The 16887-nt window shown below is 41.0% G+C and overlaps 2 protein-coding genes across 2 annotated transcripts in view; one reads left to right on the top strand and one right to left on the bottom strand.

Moving 5' to 3' along the window:
* The window catches only part of macrod2 (mono-ADP ribosylhydrolase 2), a 421359-nt gene that overhangs the window by 362089 nt on the left and 42383 nt on the right, over positions 1–16887 (bottom strand). The window lies entirely within an intron of this gene.
* Positions 5552–7916, top strand: LOC147315686 (uncharacterized). The gene is made up of 2 exons (XM_086258017.1): positions 5552–6919; positions 7085–7916. Exons 1-2 carry the CDS (start codon positions 6590–6592, stop codon positions 7751–7753), a joined length of 999 nt encoding a protein of 332 aa, XP_086114143.1. The 5' UTR covers positions 5552–6589; the 3' UTR covers positions 7754–7916.

The following is a 16887-nucleotide window of genomic DNA, read 5'->3' as shown; positions in this document are numbered from 1 at the left end:
AGTAGAGGTTAACTCCCGTGTCAAAACGCTTTTGCATTTCAAAACAATGCAGTTTTAAAACTTGATGTAACAGATTCTTTCTTTTTTTTTTTTTTTTAAAAAAGCAAAACACTGACTTTATGAGGAAGATTGATTTTGTGTCTGCTTGATACTGGTGGAAAATAACAATGAAAACCATCAACCCATATAAACTATTAATCCAAAACCTGCAACTCCAAGCAAACTGCAAAATGGAAACAGTTGTATTGCACCTTGGTTAAACTGATCATGTAAATACATCACATAAAACTGTGAAAAGGCCAAAGAGTAAACATTGCATTAGTCAGTAAATGCAGCAGGTTGAAATCACTAAATGAATTATCCACCAGGCCGTTGCATATTAGAGTACGTTCACTGTCTGCAGTAATTCTAAAATCTATTTTTATAGCAGCATTTAGTGTCCCCAATTGTTGTGTCCATGAAATGTTGCATTAATAATGAAACTGAAGTAATAGGCATCAGTGTGCACGTTGATATTAAGGTTTGGGGTTTTTTGGATGTTTTTTTCTTCTACTTTTGGGTGCATGCTGAAAAACATTTGTGTTTTATACCAGTAAATAATACATGAGGTGTCTAGCTTTTCTGAAATCTGACCATTAGGATGTTATGTAAACGGAAAATAACAAAGGAGTAATGATTATATTCACAAAGAAATCAGTGCATTCAGTAGGCAGCCCACATTACATGTTTGCTGATGTTTTATGCAGATTTTATGAGCAGTTCTTTATATTTTCATAATTAATTTTTGTCCTATTATTATTTGATGGTCTTCAAAAAACCCGAGTGCGATGTCCAAATGCAAGCGTTAATGCGGCGATTGTGTTGAGATAATGTACTTGATGAGGCTATTTCACGGACTGGCTTCATTTTTAGCCGATGAGCTTCATTAGTCTCAGCCTCTAAACTGGCACTCAAACTGCATGGCTAAATGGTTATCAAGTGCTAAGAGCCTTGCCGGGACCTGTACCACACACAATAAACCTCTGATATTAATTAACATCAGTTGTTCATACATTTTATTGGCTGATGTTTTTTTAATAGACGCTTGGTACGACGGACAAATTCAAAAAGGTACACTTCACTGTAAGAGGTCAAAAAAGACAATTTAAAGTCAATTAGTCTGCGCAAGGCTTAAGGAGGAGATGGCAGTGCAGATGAGAGAAACAGTCAAGCCACGGGAGCTCTGGCTCAGACGGAAATCCAGACTATGGGGAGACCCTGTGTCTGCCAATGTGAGATAAGCATAGTGCACATACTATGGCGCGCTGCCTCGTACTGTTGCTTTAGAAAATGGAGTGGAGAGAAACGGTCGGGGTCAGGCCTGCTGCAGGATCAGTTTTACGAAAGCTCTGTTCCCGAAGAGGCCCTCTGATAATGCGTAGAACAGGCAACTTTTGTTCTTTATTTACATTCTTGTTGGATTGCCTGGGATAAATTATAGAGTCAATTTTGGTTTGCATAAGGGTTGATGAGGAGGTGGGCCAAAATGCAAGTGAAACCGCAAAAGCTTCAGTACCATTATGTGTCAAGCTACATAAAAAAAGCAAAAATGTACCAAAAAAGGGGGGCATGCCCCTATCCTTTCAATTGTTATGCAGCTTTGTGTGCATGCAGAAAGTTTATGTCAGAGGGAGTTATTCTCTCCCACAGAAAGCAGCTCTTAAACCCCCCGAAACACCTCACTGCTCACAAAAGCATACCAAATGTTTTGTTGGCTGCGAGAGTGAGCGTAAAAGTTTACATGCATTCCCAGCATCTGAAGAACTAAAGACCTGGCGGTTGGCTTCAAGCGAGGGCTTTCTTGGGAAGTCTGACATTAGAGTCAAGCCAGTTGCATCATCTAGCTGTAAGCCTTCTTCTCGCTACAACTCTTATGACTAGTCAGGAGCCGGCATGAAGCCAAAATCTAACTTAGTTTCTCTACAGTCTGCATTAATGTAGCAGTGTCGTAAGCCATATCTCAACTTTACAACATGCAGACTTTTTGACATCAAGGGACAGAAGCAAACAGCTGGATACTTGCCACTGCATGATGTGCCATGAAAGGGTTCTATTCTGTGCAAGACATCTATTTCGACTCACTGAAAAGCTGTTGCCAGACATGCAGATTGCATCAGATTACAACCCATCGGTTGGTCGGCACTGCTGCTATTCAAATGACCAAACCAAAAAAAAGCAAATATTGAGCAAATGTATAGAAGTATAATGATGTGTTTTGGGGGAAGAACCCCTCCAGTTCAATGATTTTTTTTTTCTTTTTTGTTTTTAGATCATTCAGACGGTTTTTCCACTTTTTCTGAAAGCCCAGGTCAAACACAGACAGACAGACAGACAGACAGACAGATAGATAGATAGATAGATAGATAGATAGATAAGGTCAATTCCTTTTTTTCTTTTGTTGTCAAGTTGAACTGCTTGGCAATCAGCATGTTCTTGTACTAACTGTACAGCTTTATTGATGTTCTTATTCCAATATCAATGAAAGCAAGCTTTTTCTTTTGCTTTGACACAATCAGGTGTGTCATGGTTTTAACAACTGGTTGTTAAAAACCAGTCTGGTTTTTAACAACCAGTTGTTACAACCATTCCCAGAGGATTACTTTAATTTGTAATGGCTATGCCCCCAGTGCAGCAGAAAAGCTGTGTCTAGCCATGTTGCTAGGCTAATGCTAGCTACAGCTAGCTAGAGTTTTTTCATGTTCAGGCTGTGACCCAAGTTAATATATATGTGGTTCAACTTTTGCTACCAGCTGGCAGCTATCAGAGACCAATACCTATACTTAAATCTGACTTACCATAAGTAAGTAAAAACATTTTATCTTGCTTCTGGCTAATCAGGGAAGGCTGGACAAAGGCCCTTAAAAAGACATGAGCTAAAGTGGAGTGTTTAAGACAGCGAGGGAAAAGAGGTCCTGCCACTATGTACAATAATTATACTTGATTTAGGTTTTTTAGGCATTAAAGCACAAAAACCTAAATATTAAACCAATATAAAGTATAAACGTGTAAATGATAATAACATGGGCTCTTCAAATCAATCAACCTCCTAATAAATATAAAAGCAGAGTGGTTGCTCAAATTGAACACTGAAAACTGTCTTTGTTCTGTTTCATCTCCAAGTCTGGGACAATTACAATGATTTGGCATGACTTCAGACAGTGTGGTGCAGTCAAATGAGCAGTTTAGACAGTGAGCCTTCATTAAAAATAATGACTGCAGCACAATTAATGTAGGTTATATACAGAACATGGAAGCTGCTGCACCTATCACGGCATCAAAAAAACATAAATATCACTAAAATGCTCCATCTTTCCCCTTTGAGTCACTAAGTCGGCATAATAAATCAGCATAATTTAAAAGGCAATAATTTCTGTGGTTCCACTTCTTAAATTCTTAGCTGTAATGATTTGGTTTTGTTTTCCTTCAAGAGCTTTTTGCCATTAACAATCTCATGTAGGCAGCCAAAGTACTAAAGGGGAACATCTGGGGAGCAACTGTGCAACAGTACTAGTTTGAGAAATACATTTTTATATCATGACAGACATGGCATGTTTATATCTACAAGGAATATTAATTAATTTATGATGCCAGTAGTAATGAGCAGACTCTAATAATAAAGTAATTCATATTTTGATAAATGTAGTATATTTATATGGTGCTTTTCTACTCTAAATGACCATTTAAAGCACTTTAGGGTATACTTATTGTTTTAACCACACACAAACTTAAATCACATTATCTACCTTACAGCCAACACCAACCTGGAGCCGTCTTGCAGTGTTAACCACTGTACCAGCACACATATTTGAGTAAATCCAATGTATAGCTGTTGATATATTATTTGAGCTAATAAACATGATAGCTTTGAGGTTGTGTCATATCATTCTGGCATCAAAAGATGAATATGAGTACATGAAGCATGGCTTATTTGATGCTAAGCAAGGGAGCATGTCAAGAGCTAACTGCTATTTGAATTTTAATGAGTCAGGTAGAGGTTTCTAGCAATTTAAATTTTTTTTATATCCAAACAATATGCAGAAAATCTGAGCCAATCACAGGTGTCCCAGTGCAGCAACACAGTGGGGTTAATTTGCAAGTATTTTCTTTGAATTTTTTTTTTTTTTTACAGTTCAACACAAAAAATGAAAGATTAATGAATGTCATTACTATTAATCCTTCATTTTATAGATTAGCATGTGGCATTTGCTTTTAGGGAGCTTTCAAACATATCAAAACAGAGATATGCACATCCTTTTGCATGTTAACTGCAAAAACTAGAAAATGTGAGCATAAAAGAATATCAGTAATATTTGTAGCTTCACCAGCCACTGAAATGCTTTAAAAACAGATAGCTCAGTAGTACTGGGGTGATTAAAAAGGACTGCGCTTCATGCGGAGACCAACAAGAAGCGATGCCCTGAGGATCAGGACCCGGAGCACAGCGAGAAGACACTCCTGGTCTGCTCCATACAGTCATTAACCTTTCTCCAGCAGGGACTGCCACGTGCTTTCTTCTTTCATTCCATTCACACACTTCATTAATAAGCTCCTTTTCATAGACTAATTCCCGTTTCAAATTCGCTCTTTGTTAATTAGAAGCAGGTTCAACCTCACAAAAAGCTTCTATTGTGTTTACTTTTTAATAATATTGCCCCCATGTAAATGAATTATAACAGGGGAAAAAAGAAAAGGGAAAAAAAATGGTGTCCAAGGAAGACACTTGAAAAAATGCATTGGCAAGTAATTGAGTGTGGATGCAAACACATTTTGTGCTTTTTCAGTGTAAAAGCTGCGTCTTGCCTTGGATTTCTCTTCTGTTGGTGTTCCTAATTAACTCCTGTTTTCAGGGGGGGATTTAAAATAGGCCAATGGAGAGACTCGCTAAAGGGAGAGTTATAACGGCCTCCTCATCCAGTAAATTAACCTTGGCTGCCTTTTTGCATCCAAAATGTAACAGGTTTCTAATCAATGCTGGCTCCTGAACACGTCCTTAAGCTGGGAGAAGAACGATGCTCAACATGAGGCGCGCGCTGATAACGAAATAGCCAAATATACATTTCCTACCACAAGACGCTTTTGTCAGAAGCCGTGGATATGTGGATCCACTGGTGTCAAATGACACAACAGTCAAACCTCAGCTGGGATGTAGTCTGTATCACAGAAACCGAACACAGATGTAATAAAGATAACAGCGAGAACGTACAGTTTGGAAAATCTTAAGGGATTTCTGCACTGAGTGAATCTCTGTCAATGGAGAAAGCCAATTTATTTACAGATATTTATCACCAGTGGGAGTTCCCCTCGAACGGCTCATCTCTCCTCGACCGCCTTCATCTCTCACTGCAGCACCCGTTTGCTGCTCCAGAACAATAAAATTAACACAGTCATGCAGACCTCGCGTGTCCGTAGGTACAGATTTAGGAGGACGTAATCCTTGAAAATATGTGCTTTGAATTTCAGGGCGCGTATATTACAGTTTTTCTCAGTCGCTTTGGTGCATTTCTCACAACAGAATTAAACATTGCACAACAGTTAGTTCAACCACCACAACATGTAGTCGTTTTGGCACAACCCTGTGGCGGTTTCACGTTCACTGCGTCCAAAGGCAAATGCCTTTGGACATGAAGCAGTTGAGTGAGTACAAATATCTAAAGAATGGTCACGTTTGACTTCCTATTCATCACTATCTCCTTTCTTTCATCATGAATGTCACAATTATTCATACTTGTACCGGCTGAATAGTCATTGTCCTTACAACTAATAGTCTTCATTGCATTGCTTGTGTCAGTGCACTCAAAATTGCTGAACAGCTTGTCAAACGATTCATACACCCATTTTGAAAACCCTATTTTGGAGGAGTTCCCATGAAAATCTCCATAAACTACATGTCTCAGGTGAACCTTATCTCACACTAATGAAAATTGGTGTGTGTCACTCCTACTTGCAACCAATGAAAAGCCTCTCCTACCCAGTCACAGGTGAACCGCGGCACAGCATCCCCCACTCCACAAGTACATATATACTGCAATGTAAACCAACAGACAGGATTGGCATGAGGTGCATACTGAATCTACAAAACAGCAGAACATGGAACGTCAGCCTCGTGGAAGAGGAGTGAGGATCGGTGGAGGACGAGGACAAAACCGGGTGAGAAGAGGCCAACCACATAGACACGTTCCTGACGAAATCAGGGCAACACTTGTGGATCATGTGATAAACCATGGCCTCACAATGGCCGAGGCTGGTCGAAGGGTGCAGCCAAATGTTGGGAGAACTACTGTAAGTTCTATCATCCAGACATTTCGTCGGGAAAACAGGTGAGCACACCGTAATCTAGTTACAGTATGCAGCACAAACTAATTTGCTCTGCACTTTCATAGTCATACAGGAGACTTGCATTAGGACATGACCTTACAGATCCTTACACATAGACGTACTGTAACTGAAGCGCAGACTTGGCCCAGGTGTGGCATAGTGTGCTGTGGTACAATACAGTAATGCTGTAAAGAAAGGAGTTTTGAATGATAGTCCTGTGACAATCACTGTAAGCATGTTTGCGCTTACATGTGTGTGTTTTCCCATCTGCATCTCAAAAAGGACTGCCAGACAACCTAGAGGAGGTGGAAGAGGTCCACTTATGACTCCGCAGCAAGAGGAAAGAATTTGTGCAATGGTGGCTGCAAACAACGCTTTGAGACTGAGAGAAATACAAAGAACTGTCGTAAACGATGACACCATCTTCGGAAATATTCAGTCAATATCAATTTCCACCATAGACAGAGTCCTCAGACGGAATGAAATGTCCATGAAGCAATTGTACAGAGTGCCATTTGAACGGAACAGTGATCGAGTGAAGGAGCTCCGTCACCAGTATGTACAGGTAACACATGTTCGCATATGTACCTCTGTTCACTGTAACAGTTTAGGCCATGTACTCAACCTACATTTATGCATGTTACTGTAATCCTATGTACAATTCCAACTGTACAATCTGTTCTGCCAAATGCACCATTACAGACCTGTCTGATTCTCATCCTTTGTAAAGCATATCCTGGAGTTGGAGGCCAGGGAACCCCTGCACATGTTTGTATATCTTGACGAAGCGGGATTCAATCTCGCAAAAGGCAGACGGCGTGGACGGAATCACATTGGAGAAAGAGCCACCATTGATGTCCCAGGCCAACGAGGAGGGAATATTACAATGTGTGCCGCAATCTCAGAGAATGGTGTTCACACCCATATTCCTCGTATTGGTGCATACAATTCACAACACCTGTTGGCTTTTCTGGATGCTCTTCATAGGGACCTGATCCCACAAAATGGAAGGGATGATCCTGGTGACAATCGGACAATGTATGTAGTGGTTTGGGATAATGTAAGCTTCCATCACTCTGCTGTAGTCAGGCAGTGGTTTGCAGCACACGACAGGATGCTTATGGAGTTTCTTCCTCCTTACAGTCCATTCCTGAATCCAATTGAGGAGTTTTTCTCTTCCTGGAGGTGGAAGGTATATGACAGGCATCCACATACCCAAATGACCCTGCTAGCAGCTATGGATGCAGCTTGTGATGACATCACAGCAGAGTCCTGCAGAGGGTGGATTCGACACTCCAGAAGATACTTTCCCCGATGCATCGATAGAGCTGACATACGCTGTGATGTTGATGCAAATATGTGGGCAGACAGACGGGAGCGTCTAGATATCAATGATTGATATGCAGCAGTGTCTGTTTTTCAGTTTGTTTTTTTTGAGTCGTAACTACTGCAGTGAGGTTTACTGTCTAGGTGAGTTTGTTTGCTGTAAAATGTTTGATTTACTGTATTTCCCCAGTTTGCACAATGCTGTGAACAGTTTCAATTAAATATTATCAAGAGTGCATATGGAGTGTCTTGATTGTCCTTTACAATTTATGGTTTTCAACATGCCATGCATGCGGTCCGGACTTGACATGTCATTGGGAAGCACCTACAAAGACATCCGTCACAATGGGAACATGTTCAGACCATGTGATTTTGTGACCAAAGGTGCTGGTCTAATGACTTGTAATTGTGACAGCCCTGACACTTTGTTTGGTATCAGTACTTGCTTTTGATGAATGTATTGTCTGTTTTGCTCAAGGGATTTGTTGTTGATGCATTGACAACTTATTTTGGACACCTGACTTTTCTTTTTGATGGAGTGACTCACTTTTGCAAGTTATCCACCATGTTTTGCAGTTTGCACTAATTGTTTTGAGAAGTGCCTTAGTAGTGGTGGAGAGTTCAATTCTGTTGTGAGAAATGCACCAAAGCGACTGAGAAAAACTGTAAACAGGCTGAGGAACGGAGGACTTTTTACTTCATCCCACCAGTTGTAATTAAACAAGACAATGAACCCTCCATTCCACTGAAGCGCCCATTCTTTTCTAATCAAGGGCCAAAGAAGCGTGTTACAGCCATAGTTAGAAACTTGCTTATTTATCTTGCTGTACGTTCAGTGTCATTACTCTTCACTGGGCATGGCATAATTGTTCATAGCTGTCATATACTGCATATGTAATATACTTTGTATTATGTGAAAAGGGAAGCAGTTCATTGCCGCTTCACCCAAATACAATTATGATATAACCTTCAACTAAAATTACATCATAACACAGGGGATATATGTGCTATCCTGTCAAACACAGTGGGAAAATTTACATATTAAACACTATATTTCTATTCGATAGCCTAAAATGAGTCAGTCTTGTTTTAAAGCCATTTCTTAATTGGCAGTGTTTGACTAGCACTAGCGCAGTCACTACCAAAACACATGAGTATGGATGGAGTGAGTCTAACATGTATGAATATATATATATTTTCTGCTTATGGAGCTATTTCTTTGCACCCTTTACACAGTGAGAGGAAGCAATAAACAAGGTAATGTTATTAGAGTAAATAAAATGAATTGTTGCATATATTGCACACATGTGTGTTTAAATGCAAGCGAGACAAGTTTAAAGACTTCATACAGTAAGCTGAGAAGCGTGGAGCCAGACAAACATTTCCCCAATTACCGTCCATGCAGGGTTTTCATTAAGTACTTCCACATAAGAGTCTGACTAGCTACTCTTTGTCTCTACAGCCGTCTACAGCTAATCAAATTCACAAGCCGTCTCAGAAGCCATCTCAGGCTCCCATTATCATTAATCTGGATGGCCATCTCATCGGCACCGTGGTTAACGAACAATGTTAGGGCTAGAAATTCAATTTTCTGCAGTTAGCAATTGAATTGGTGATCAATTGTAGCATCGCTGAGATGAAGGATTGTCAGAGCAGGGTCTTCCATTGTTCCATTATCAGAACGCTCAGATGAGCTCCTGAATCCCATTAATAAAGCGCCAGTACAGCAGCTGTGCATCACAGACTGGCCAACACTGAAACTGACCCTCGCTGTTATTTCCGCTGTGGGAGAAAGGATGGGAATGGCAAACCCAATATTTTTACAAGGTGAAATATAGCATCGCTATACATTCCTTAGCAGTACAGTGCTAGAGATTAAAGATTAATTGAAAGTTTATTATGTGGGGAATAAGTCCTGTAAGAGTGTAAAAAAAAAGTCCTTCTGTGAGCTATTGTCAGTGCATGTAGCAGCATAACAGAAAAAAAATTCACACCATGGCACCATCAAATGCTATATTATTGGTTTCAATCGTTTACTGAAAAAAATACATTATTTAACCAGACCGACTGATTCACCGTGTTCCTGTTCAGGCATGCACAAACAATAGGACGAAGTGTAAGGATGCATAGGAGCCCCGGCAGACAAGAAATGACTAAGACGAAGTGGTAATAACAACCGAAGGATGCAGGTTTGTACCTTTATTCTGATTTTGCAACAAGCAGGAAGAACAGCATTATAAGTACTTTTCCTTACGCCCTAGAAAAGACACGAGTGAGCATACTTTCCCCCAAGAGCAGCTGTTAATGTTAATAAATTTATTACTGTTCGGGATTACGAGAAGTAATATATTATACATGTAATGTTTTACCTTAACAACCTTGGAAGAGTTCTTTATTGCAAAATTATACAAAAGTATTAAAAAGGGCGGCATTTAAATGCTTGCAGTGCTCGTCAGGAGGCTGACGGCATCCAGTAAGTGGGTCTGGTCTTGTGCGCTGAGGGAATAGAGAAGATGTTGTGTGTTAGGGGAGCACCAACCCTTTTTGCAGTGCTGCACAGGCACCGTCTGACTGCGATGAACTCTATTGAGACAGAGTGCCTGCCAGAAGAGCATAAGACTAACAGCGTGCTGCCATTTCTTCTCATATTGTTGCACTTGCCCCGAAGGATGCAGTTATAATGCTACGAAATTACACCACAAGAAGTGCTGTTGCGACGTGCTGGTACCATATGAAGCACAAACTGATAGCAACAAGTACTGCCCCATGTTGATCTACAGCTGGAACATCAGTAGTAGATGTAGGTACCTTACAAACAGAACGCCTGAAATTTTTATGATGTATTTGATGAATTTGAGATTTTGTTGGTCACTAAAAATAACATTTAAATAACTGCTGAGGCACTAAATACCACAGATTATATCAGTATCACAAAAATCAGACAGACAGACAGACAGATAGACAGATAGACAGATAGATAGATAGATAGATAGATAGATAGATAGATAGATAGATAGATAGATAATGACATATATAATAAAAAATACACAGTTAAAGAGATCCCTACAAGTATATTGCACTTTTTAGAGTTTTTTGACCATTTTTGTTTTAATATAGTGAAACCATAATTACGGGTCACCAGTGATTACGTGAGCCAGTAAATGCCACATGTCACGAGTGGCGTCACCCTCGCAAAAGAGCAACATGTTTGAGCATTGTAAACTCTTTTGGGTCTGGAAACCATGATAATCACTGAATATTGTGACAAATAAGCAGTGACAAAGATATTGAAAGAACAAACAAGATTTCAAAGCCATCCTGATTTCATCACAACACGCCAAGAAAACAACAAGAACACAGAGCCATGAAATTCTGCAACACAATGTTCCTAACACTGGCTCCCCTATACTACCCTGTGACCCCCCCGCCCCCCAAAACCCTGCTTTCCATTCAACTCCTCAACTGTCCCAAAGAAGGGGGAGGGTAGATATGAAAGCGCTTATTTGTTGGCCTTTGTGCAGTGAACTGCTCTGTCTGCGCGCGTGCTGGAGTTACACACCAGCTCGCCCGCATACTTATGGTTGTTAGCGCTTGTATCTTAGTAACAGCACAAGGAAAGCAGCACTGGTTGAGGGTCTTACTGTAGATATGATAGAAAACTGAGTGAGAGAAAAGAGCTTGCTGCCTGTCTGTGAGAAAATGAAATTGTCAATACATTTTTTGCCAACTTTGGTGCCAAGGGTGTGTTTCAGACTGGGAAGCAAAATCAATTGTGCTAACAAAAACCGAACACATCCTGCTTTATTTCTCAAAGCGTCTTTGTTACGTGAAGGGAGAATAGCTACGCCACCTGGAAATGCACGAGCGTCAGTGTAACCTTTAGCGCGCATGCTTTTAGACTGTCTCATTCAGTTCCACCCATTTCCTCAGCTTTTGTTTCAGCGGAGTTTGTCACAGAAGATATAAAAAGGTATGAATTATAAGATGAAAAGCAGATGTGGCTGCCAACAAAATGGCATCCTTTTTGTTTTCTTTTTTCCTTTTTAAGTCCAGTCAACCAGAACACAAAACCTTCGTGAGAGAACTAACAGGTAGCAGGTTCTCACCATCTAAATGCACACTTACAGCTACATGTTCTTTCTAAACAAGGGGAAAATGTAGCAAATATGCCCAGTAGTCCATGTTTGTATTGCTGAATTTTATCTTTTTCACCAGGGAACCAGTCTTATATTAACCCAAGCAAGATAATTTAATGCAGGATCTGAAAAGGTGTCATAGTCGAGGGGTTATACACAGTGAAGAAGAGGGAAGCTAATGCTATTAGGATATGAGGGGGATGTGGGCAGAGCCAGAGACTACACGGGACAGCGGCGTCCTCTCTCCTACTCGGTTGGACATAGACTAAGACCCCCTTCGAGGACACTGTGAATTGATCCTGATTATCCCAGTGGGTCTAATCCTCAGAGGCTAGCACTGCCTGGCCGTCTCCCCCCCAAAAAGACTCACTTCAGTGGACAGAGAATCCCAGACACTGTGCCCCTAAACTGTGAAAACTCTACTCACAATGGGGACTGTGAAGAGAAAGAGATCCAAAATCCAAACTGTTCCCCTCATCCCCCGTACACACACCCCACCGTCACACTTGGGAAAGCAAAGGAGCAAAGCCTCATCCTAGGAATCCCGCTCAATATCCTGGGATTAGCTGCAGAACCTCTCAGCGCCCCTTCTCTCCCTCCCGCTAAGGCTAATTCCGACTGAACTCATCTGGTCAGACCCATTTTAAAAGTCCCACCACTGAGGAGAAACAATCACATATACTAAACTTTAATCTCTTACGAGCTCATCTCAGTCTGCCTCGCTTGCGATAAAATCTTATTGAAAGCAACAGCATGAGAGGTTGTTATATACAGAAGTGTGCACCCAGATAGACGCCCACACTAAGATATCAAGAAGGTGATGCAGCATCATTTCTCAGGGGGATCAATGAGCAAATCCGAGCTCAAACGTGTCCTTTTGAATTGCATTACAAAGCAATTTCAACTGTAACTTAATTTTTAAAAAGGCCTATGGCTAGCACTTTGAGCTTGTTTCACTTTTGTGAGTGATGAGCAAGTCGAATCACTCAACAGACTGAATTATTATTCAGCAACCTGCAGTAACTTTATTGCACATTCAGAGGCAATTTTTGTGTCTTGAGCAAAAGATATCCTTAGGTGAAACGTGCAACTGGCAGCTTCGAATGGTGCTACGAAGCATCTGTGGACGCCATGGGATCCAGAGTCCAGCTGTAAAAATATGAGTGCGCCAGGGCCTGCCACCCATGCTGTGAGCGACTGTTTGGGAGACTCCTGTTGCTACCATTTCCATATCGTGTCACTACCCCCCTCCTCTTCTACATATAAATATAAACACACTCTGTGAGGTCTAACTCTAAAGACTGCAGTCATCATTCATGCTCATCCGGATACTCGGAGCTTCCCACTGACAATCAGAGTTCAGCAGCACTATATCACATATGCTCCTTTACTTAGGTAACTTTTCAGGCACCAGGTTACTTTGAGTCTATATATATCTGTATGCTGTCATGCACATTCCATTGTTGAGACTGGTCTGTTGATTCAAGGTCTGATGGCACTGTTATCCAGTCGCAGCCATGCTCCATTATGCCTCAGCTACAGCAGAATAATTGCTGAAACGAGAGTGGGAGATTTAGACGAGTGTACTCAAGAATCTCTGTTTCCCTTCTCCAGTGTTGGAGTCTGGCTTTCAAACAGACCCCGGCACAGAACACAGTGAACTCCGGCTGTGAACACTGGTCTGAGGTCACAACATCAGAGAAACTCACGGACGCTGAACCGGCAGAGAGCAGGAAGTGCGTCTGCTGTGTTATCGCTAATAAGCGACTATATATATATGCACACACAGTATGTTGTGCTTCAAAACAATGCACAGTGTTGTGAGAAAAGTTGAAAATGTGTATCTTGGCAACTGTAGTAACCGTGATCGTTCGTGTAGCCAGACGAAGGCAGTGGGAAAAGCAGAACACAAATTATCGACGCAACTTCTTTTATTTTCCGTGAGCATGTCTGATTGTGTTTGAAGCCTTTGTCGGTACAAATACGCAAACAAACTTGTATTATTTTACACACAGTTTATGACTCGTTATATTCTTATAATGCATAGCCTTCAGGAAGACGTCACAACACTAAAATAACGGCCTGTTATTGCGCAGGCCTACATTGTGCTACTTGAACAGCTCTGACCCAACACAGTATGGAATCTGGGTGTTCCCTGGTGTCTAGTGACAGGATGTCAGCCGCAGATCCTTCGGGTATGAGGTTGCAGAGTGGACTCTTTGTTGATCACGCTTGGTCTGGCACGATGCACAGATCCGCGATCAGACCGGTTAACCCGTGGGTGCAGCACCAAAAGCTTGATCTCTTTGTTATTGTTTTTAAGCTGTTTTCCAGTTTGGAGTGTGTAAAAATAATATCCACACAGCACGATCACTGTAAGGAATCAGGCAGGCCAAGAGATATGGCTCCTTGTAGACTGTTTGCTATTCCTTACGCTGATGAAGGATGTGGATGGCGGTTTATCTTCAGAAGAATTAGAATGATTTGGGCACTTCTGTAATCTTATTATTGTCCAATTTTGTCAGTGTTTAAAGACACTGTAATAACAAGTCGACACTCCTGATTTAATAGACATGCCCTGCTTATCCGTTTTGGTCATTTATTCCCAGATCGTAATGTAATACAGTAGTGAAGACAACAAGGAAAGTAATGAAAATTAAGTGTAATTAACATTAATAGAGTATAATATGAATGTAATTTTCACATGGGATTCTCAGCGAGAGATAAAAACTAGCAATATTGTCTTGGTTTACACATGGCAGGTTATCTAATCAAGAGATGATGTGATATTTCATCACAGAATTTGCATAAGTACAGGTATATCTTCACTTTTTTTTTTACCTGTGGATGACAGTATGTCAATCAAAATCATATCAAATAAATGAAGCAGGAAGCAGAACAGCTGTGCCTGTATATTTTATTCACCAAAAACAAAATATAAAGTCATTTGGTAGTCAATTTTTCAAGTACTTAATTCGAACACTACTTTTATTTCTACTTACTACTATTATACTTATTATAAGTTAACTGTTACCTCCCTTGCAGTCTTGGCTGCTCTGCTGCTCTTTGTTGAGCGTTTGCTCGGCCACAAATAAAACGCGAGTGTTTTTCTTTCACAGGAACCAAAACAGATTGACAAAATTGATAGCTCCGCAGCTGAAATCACATTAGCCTTTTTGCTCTATCAAGTTTATTTTGCCTCAAAGGATGCCTCTCTTGCCTCCATGAAAGGTAACTTCCTTCTGAAATTGTATTAGACACATACAATAAAAGGCGAGAACATCAAAACATCGATCAAATACAAATGCCTTTACAAAGCACAGGCAACAGAAAACATAACACAAAAAGTAATCCCATGTCCATTAAAATTGTATTAAAACAGAGTTTACTGTAATTATCCATCAAGATTAAGTTGAGTTCTATGGCTCGGGCTGTCTGATCACCTCCACGCTGCGTGCAGACTGGACTTACAAGCACTGTATGGCTGGGGGAATCAGGTAAACTGCACGGCTGCTTTTTGTTGTGGCCTAGCCATCTCTTGCTACACAAAATGCCTGTTGACTTTAGCCATTTTGAGACAGACACAAAGCATAGCTGTTAATTGGGGTTTTCCCAGGCAAGTGGCCAGGAGACATTTTCAGTCCAATGTAGCACCTGCAAAAACAGTTTACACATTTTGGCTTACATCCTGTTTTGCTGTTTGCCCGCCAGCCTCCTTCCTGTTCGGGTGGCAAGACTGGTATACAGTCATGGATTGTCTTCGCATACTAAACGTAATACATACAGTCTGCTGTTCAAAAAGACAGATCTATACACAAGTGAAGGGAGAAAAAAGGCAGAAAAAGACCGTTTAGAGCAATGAAAGAAGCAGAGGTACAGACCTCTGAAACGACTAAGAGCGGTGGATTTTTGTACAGTATGCAAATCTGGCCACTGGGAATACGCTCTGGCTCTATCGCACCTTATTCTGATGCGGCAGTTCGAGGCAGTGGAGGAAGAAATTGAGTTTAGTCAGGTCGAGAAGCTGAGTTAACATGTGGCCTGAGGGAAAAGAAGGAGGAGTCACCTCCTTCCCACGGGTAGAGAAGCAAAGTCCTCAAGAACCCCAGTTAAGGCATATAGCTCTTAGGAGACAGGGATGTGGAACTCAGTGGATTGGACCATAATGACATTCAAATGTATAGTCCACTGGGTTGGAAGCAGGAGGAGAAATGAAAGATCTAAGGCTTAAAATATTGAAACTCTGCGGGTCAAAGCATTTAGACTTAGCAATTCTACTTTTGGTGATCGTCACCTTTCTAATGAGAGCCCACAACAGGCTGTTCCCACTTTTTCCTCCCTGATGGATGCCTGTCCTTGGAGGCCTTTATCCACTGAACCTTACTTTAATAGCTGCCAAAGGCAGACTTTCAGCTCCCTCTGACCTGAATCTGAGAAACTTTGTGAGAGCAAGCATCCACAGAAGCAGAAGAGGTGGAGTGGGTGAAAAGTGAAGAGGATAGAGAGTCAGGGAGGGAGAGGAGGGAGGTTGAGAAGAGAACTTCACTGAGTGTCTGAAATCTCCCCTTGGGCATGGAGTTTTAACTGAGGACTGGCACACAGTAAAGTGCAGTATTCAGCCCTACACTCATTCATTTCATTTCCTCTGCTTGATTCATTACTACATCACCCTGACATCCAGAGCAGGTATGAGCTTCCTGGCCACTGATACGTCATCAAGACTTGAAAAACAAGGCTTGAGAGATATGACAGGTTTATGGGACAGGTGCAGAAAAATCTGACAGCCTTTCCACCTTGAAATAAGTTAATATGAGCAGTGGCTGCTAGAGTAAAGCCTTCAAGCTGATTGCTTCACCTACCTCATTCACGTCTATTTTCATTTCAGTAATTTTAACAGAAATACCCTGCAACACAAATATATTTGGCTGTGTTTTGATAACAATAGCACTTTGCACTAAATAATCAATTTAATGAGCAATATTTCCATTAAAGGTAGTTAAGAAATTAAACTGTCACCGGGCTTAATAGCGAATCTATTAGTCTTCCTCTGACGTGAACATTACCTGGCCCA

Source organism: Aulonocara sp. 'chitande type north' Nkhata Bay, linkage group LG13, assembly GCF_057382095.1.
Source record: "Aulonocara sp. 'chitande type north' Nkhata Bay isolate Kocher_YH1m ecotype deep benthic linkage group LG13, A_spYH_male_GT1.1, whole genome shotgun sequence".
Taxonomy (NCBI): domain Eukaryota; kingdom Metazoa; phylum Chordata; class Actinopteri; order Cichliformes; family Cichlidae; genus Aulonocara; species Aulonocara sp. 'chitande type north' Nkhata Bay.
The sequence above is the reverse complement of the archived record's forward strand: the minus strand, read 5'-3'. Positions and strand labels throughout refer to the sequence as shown.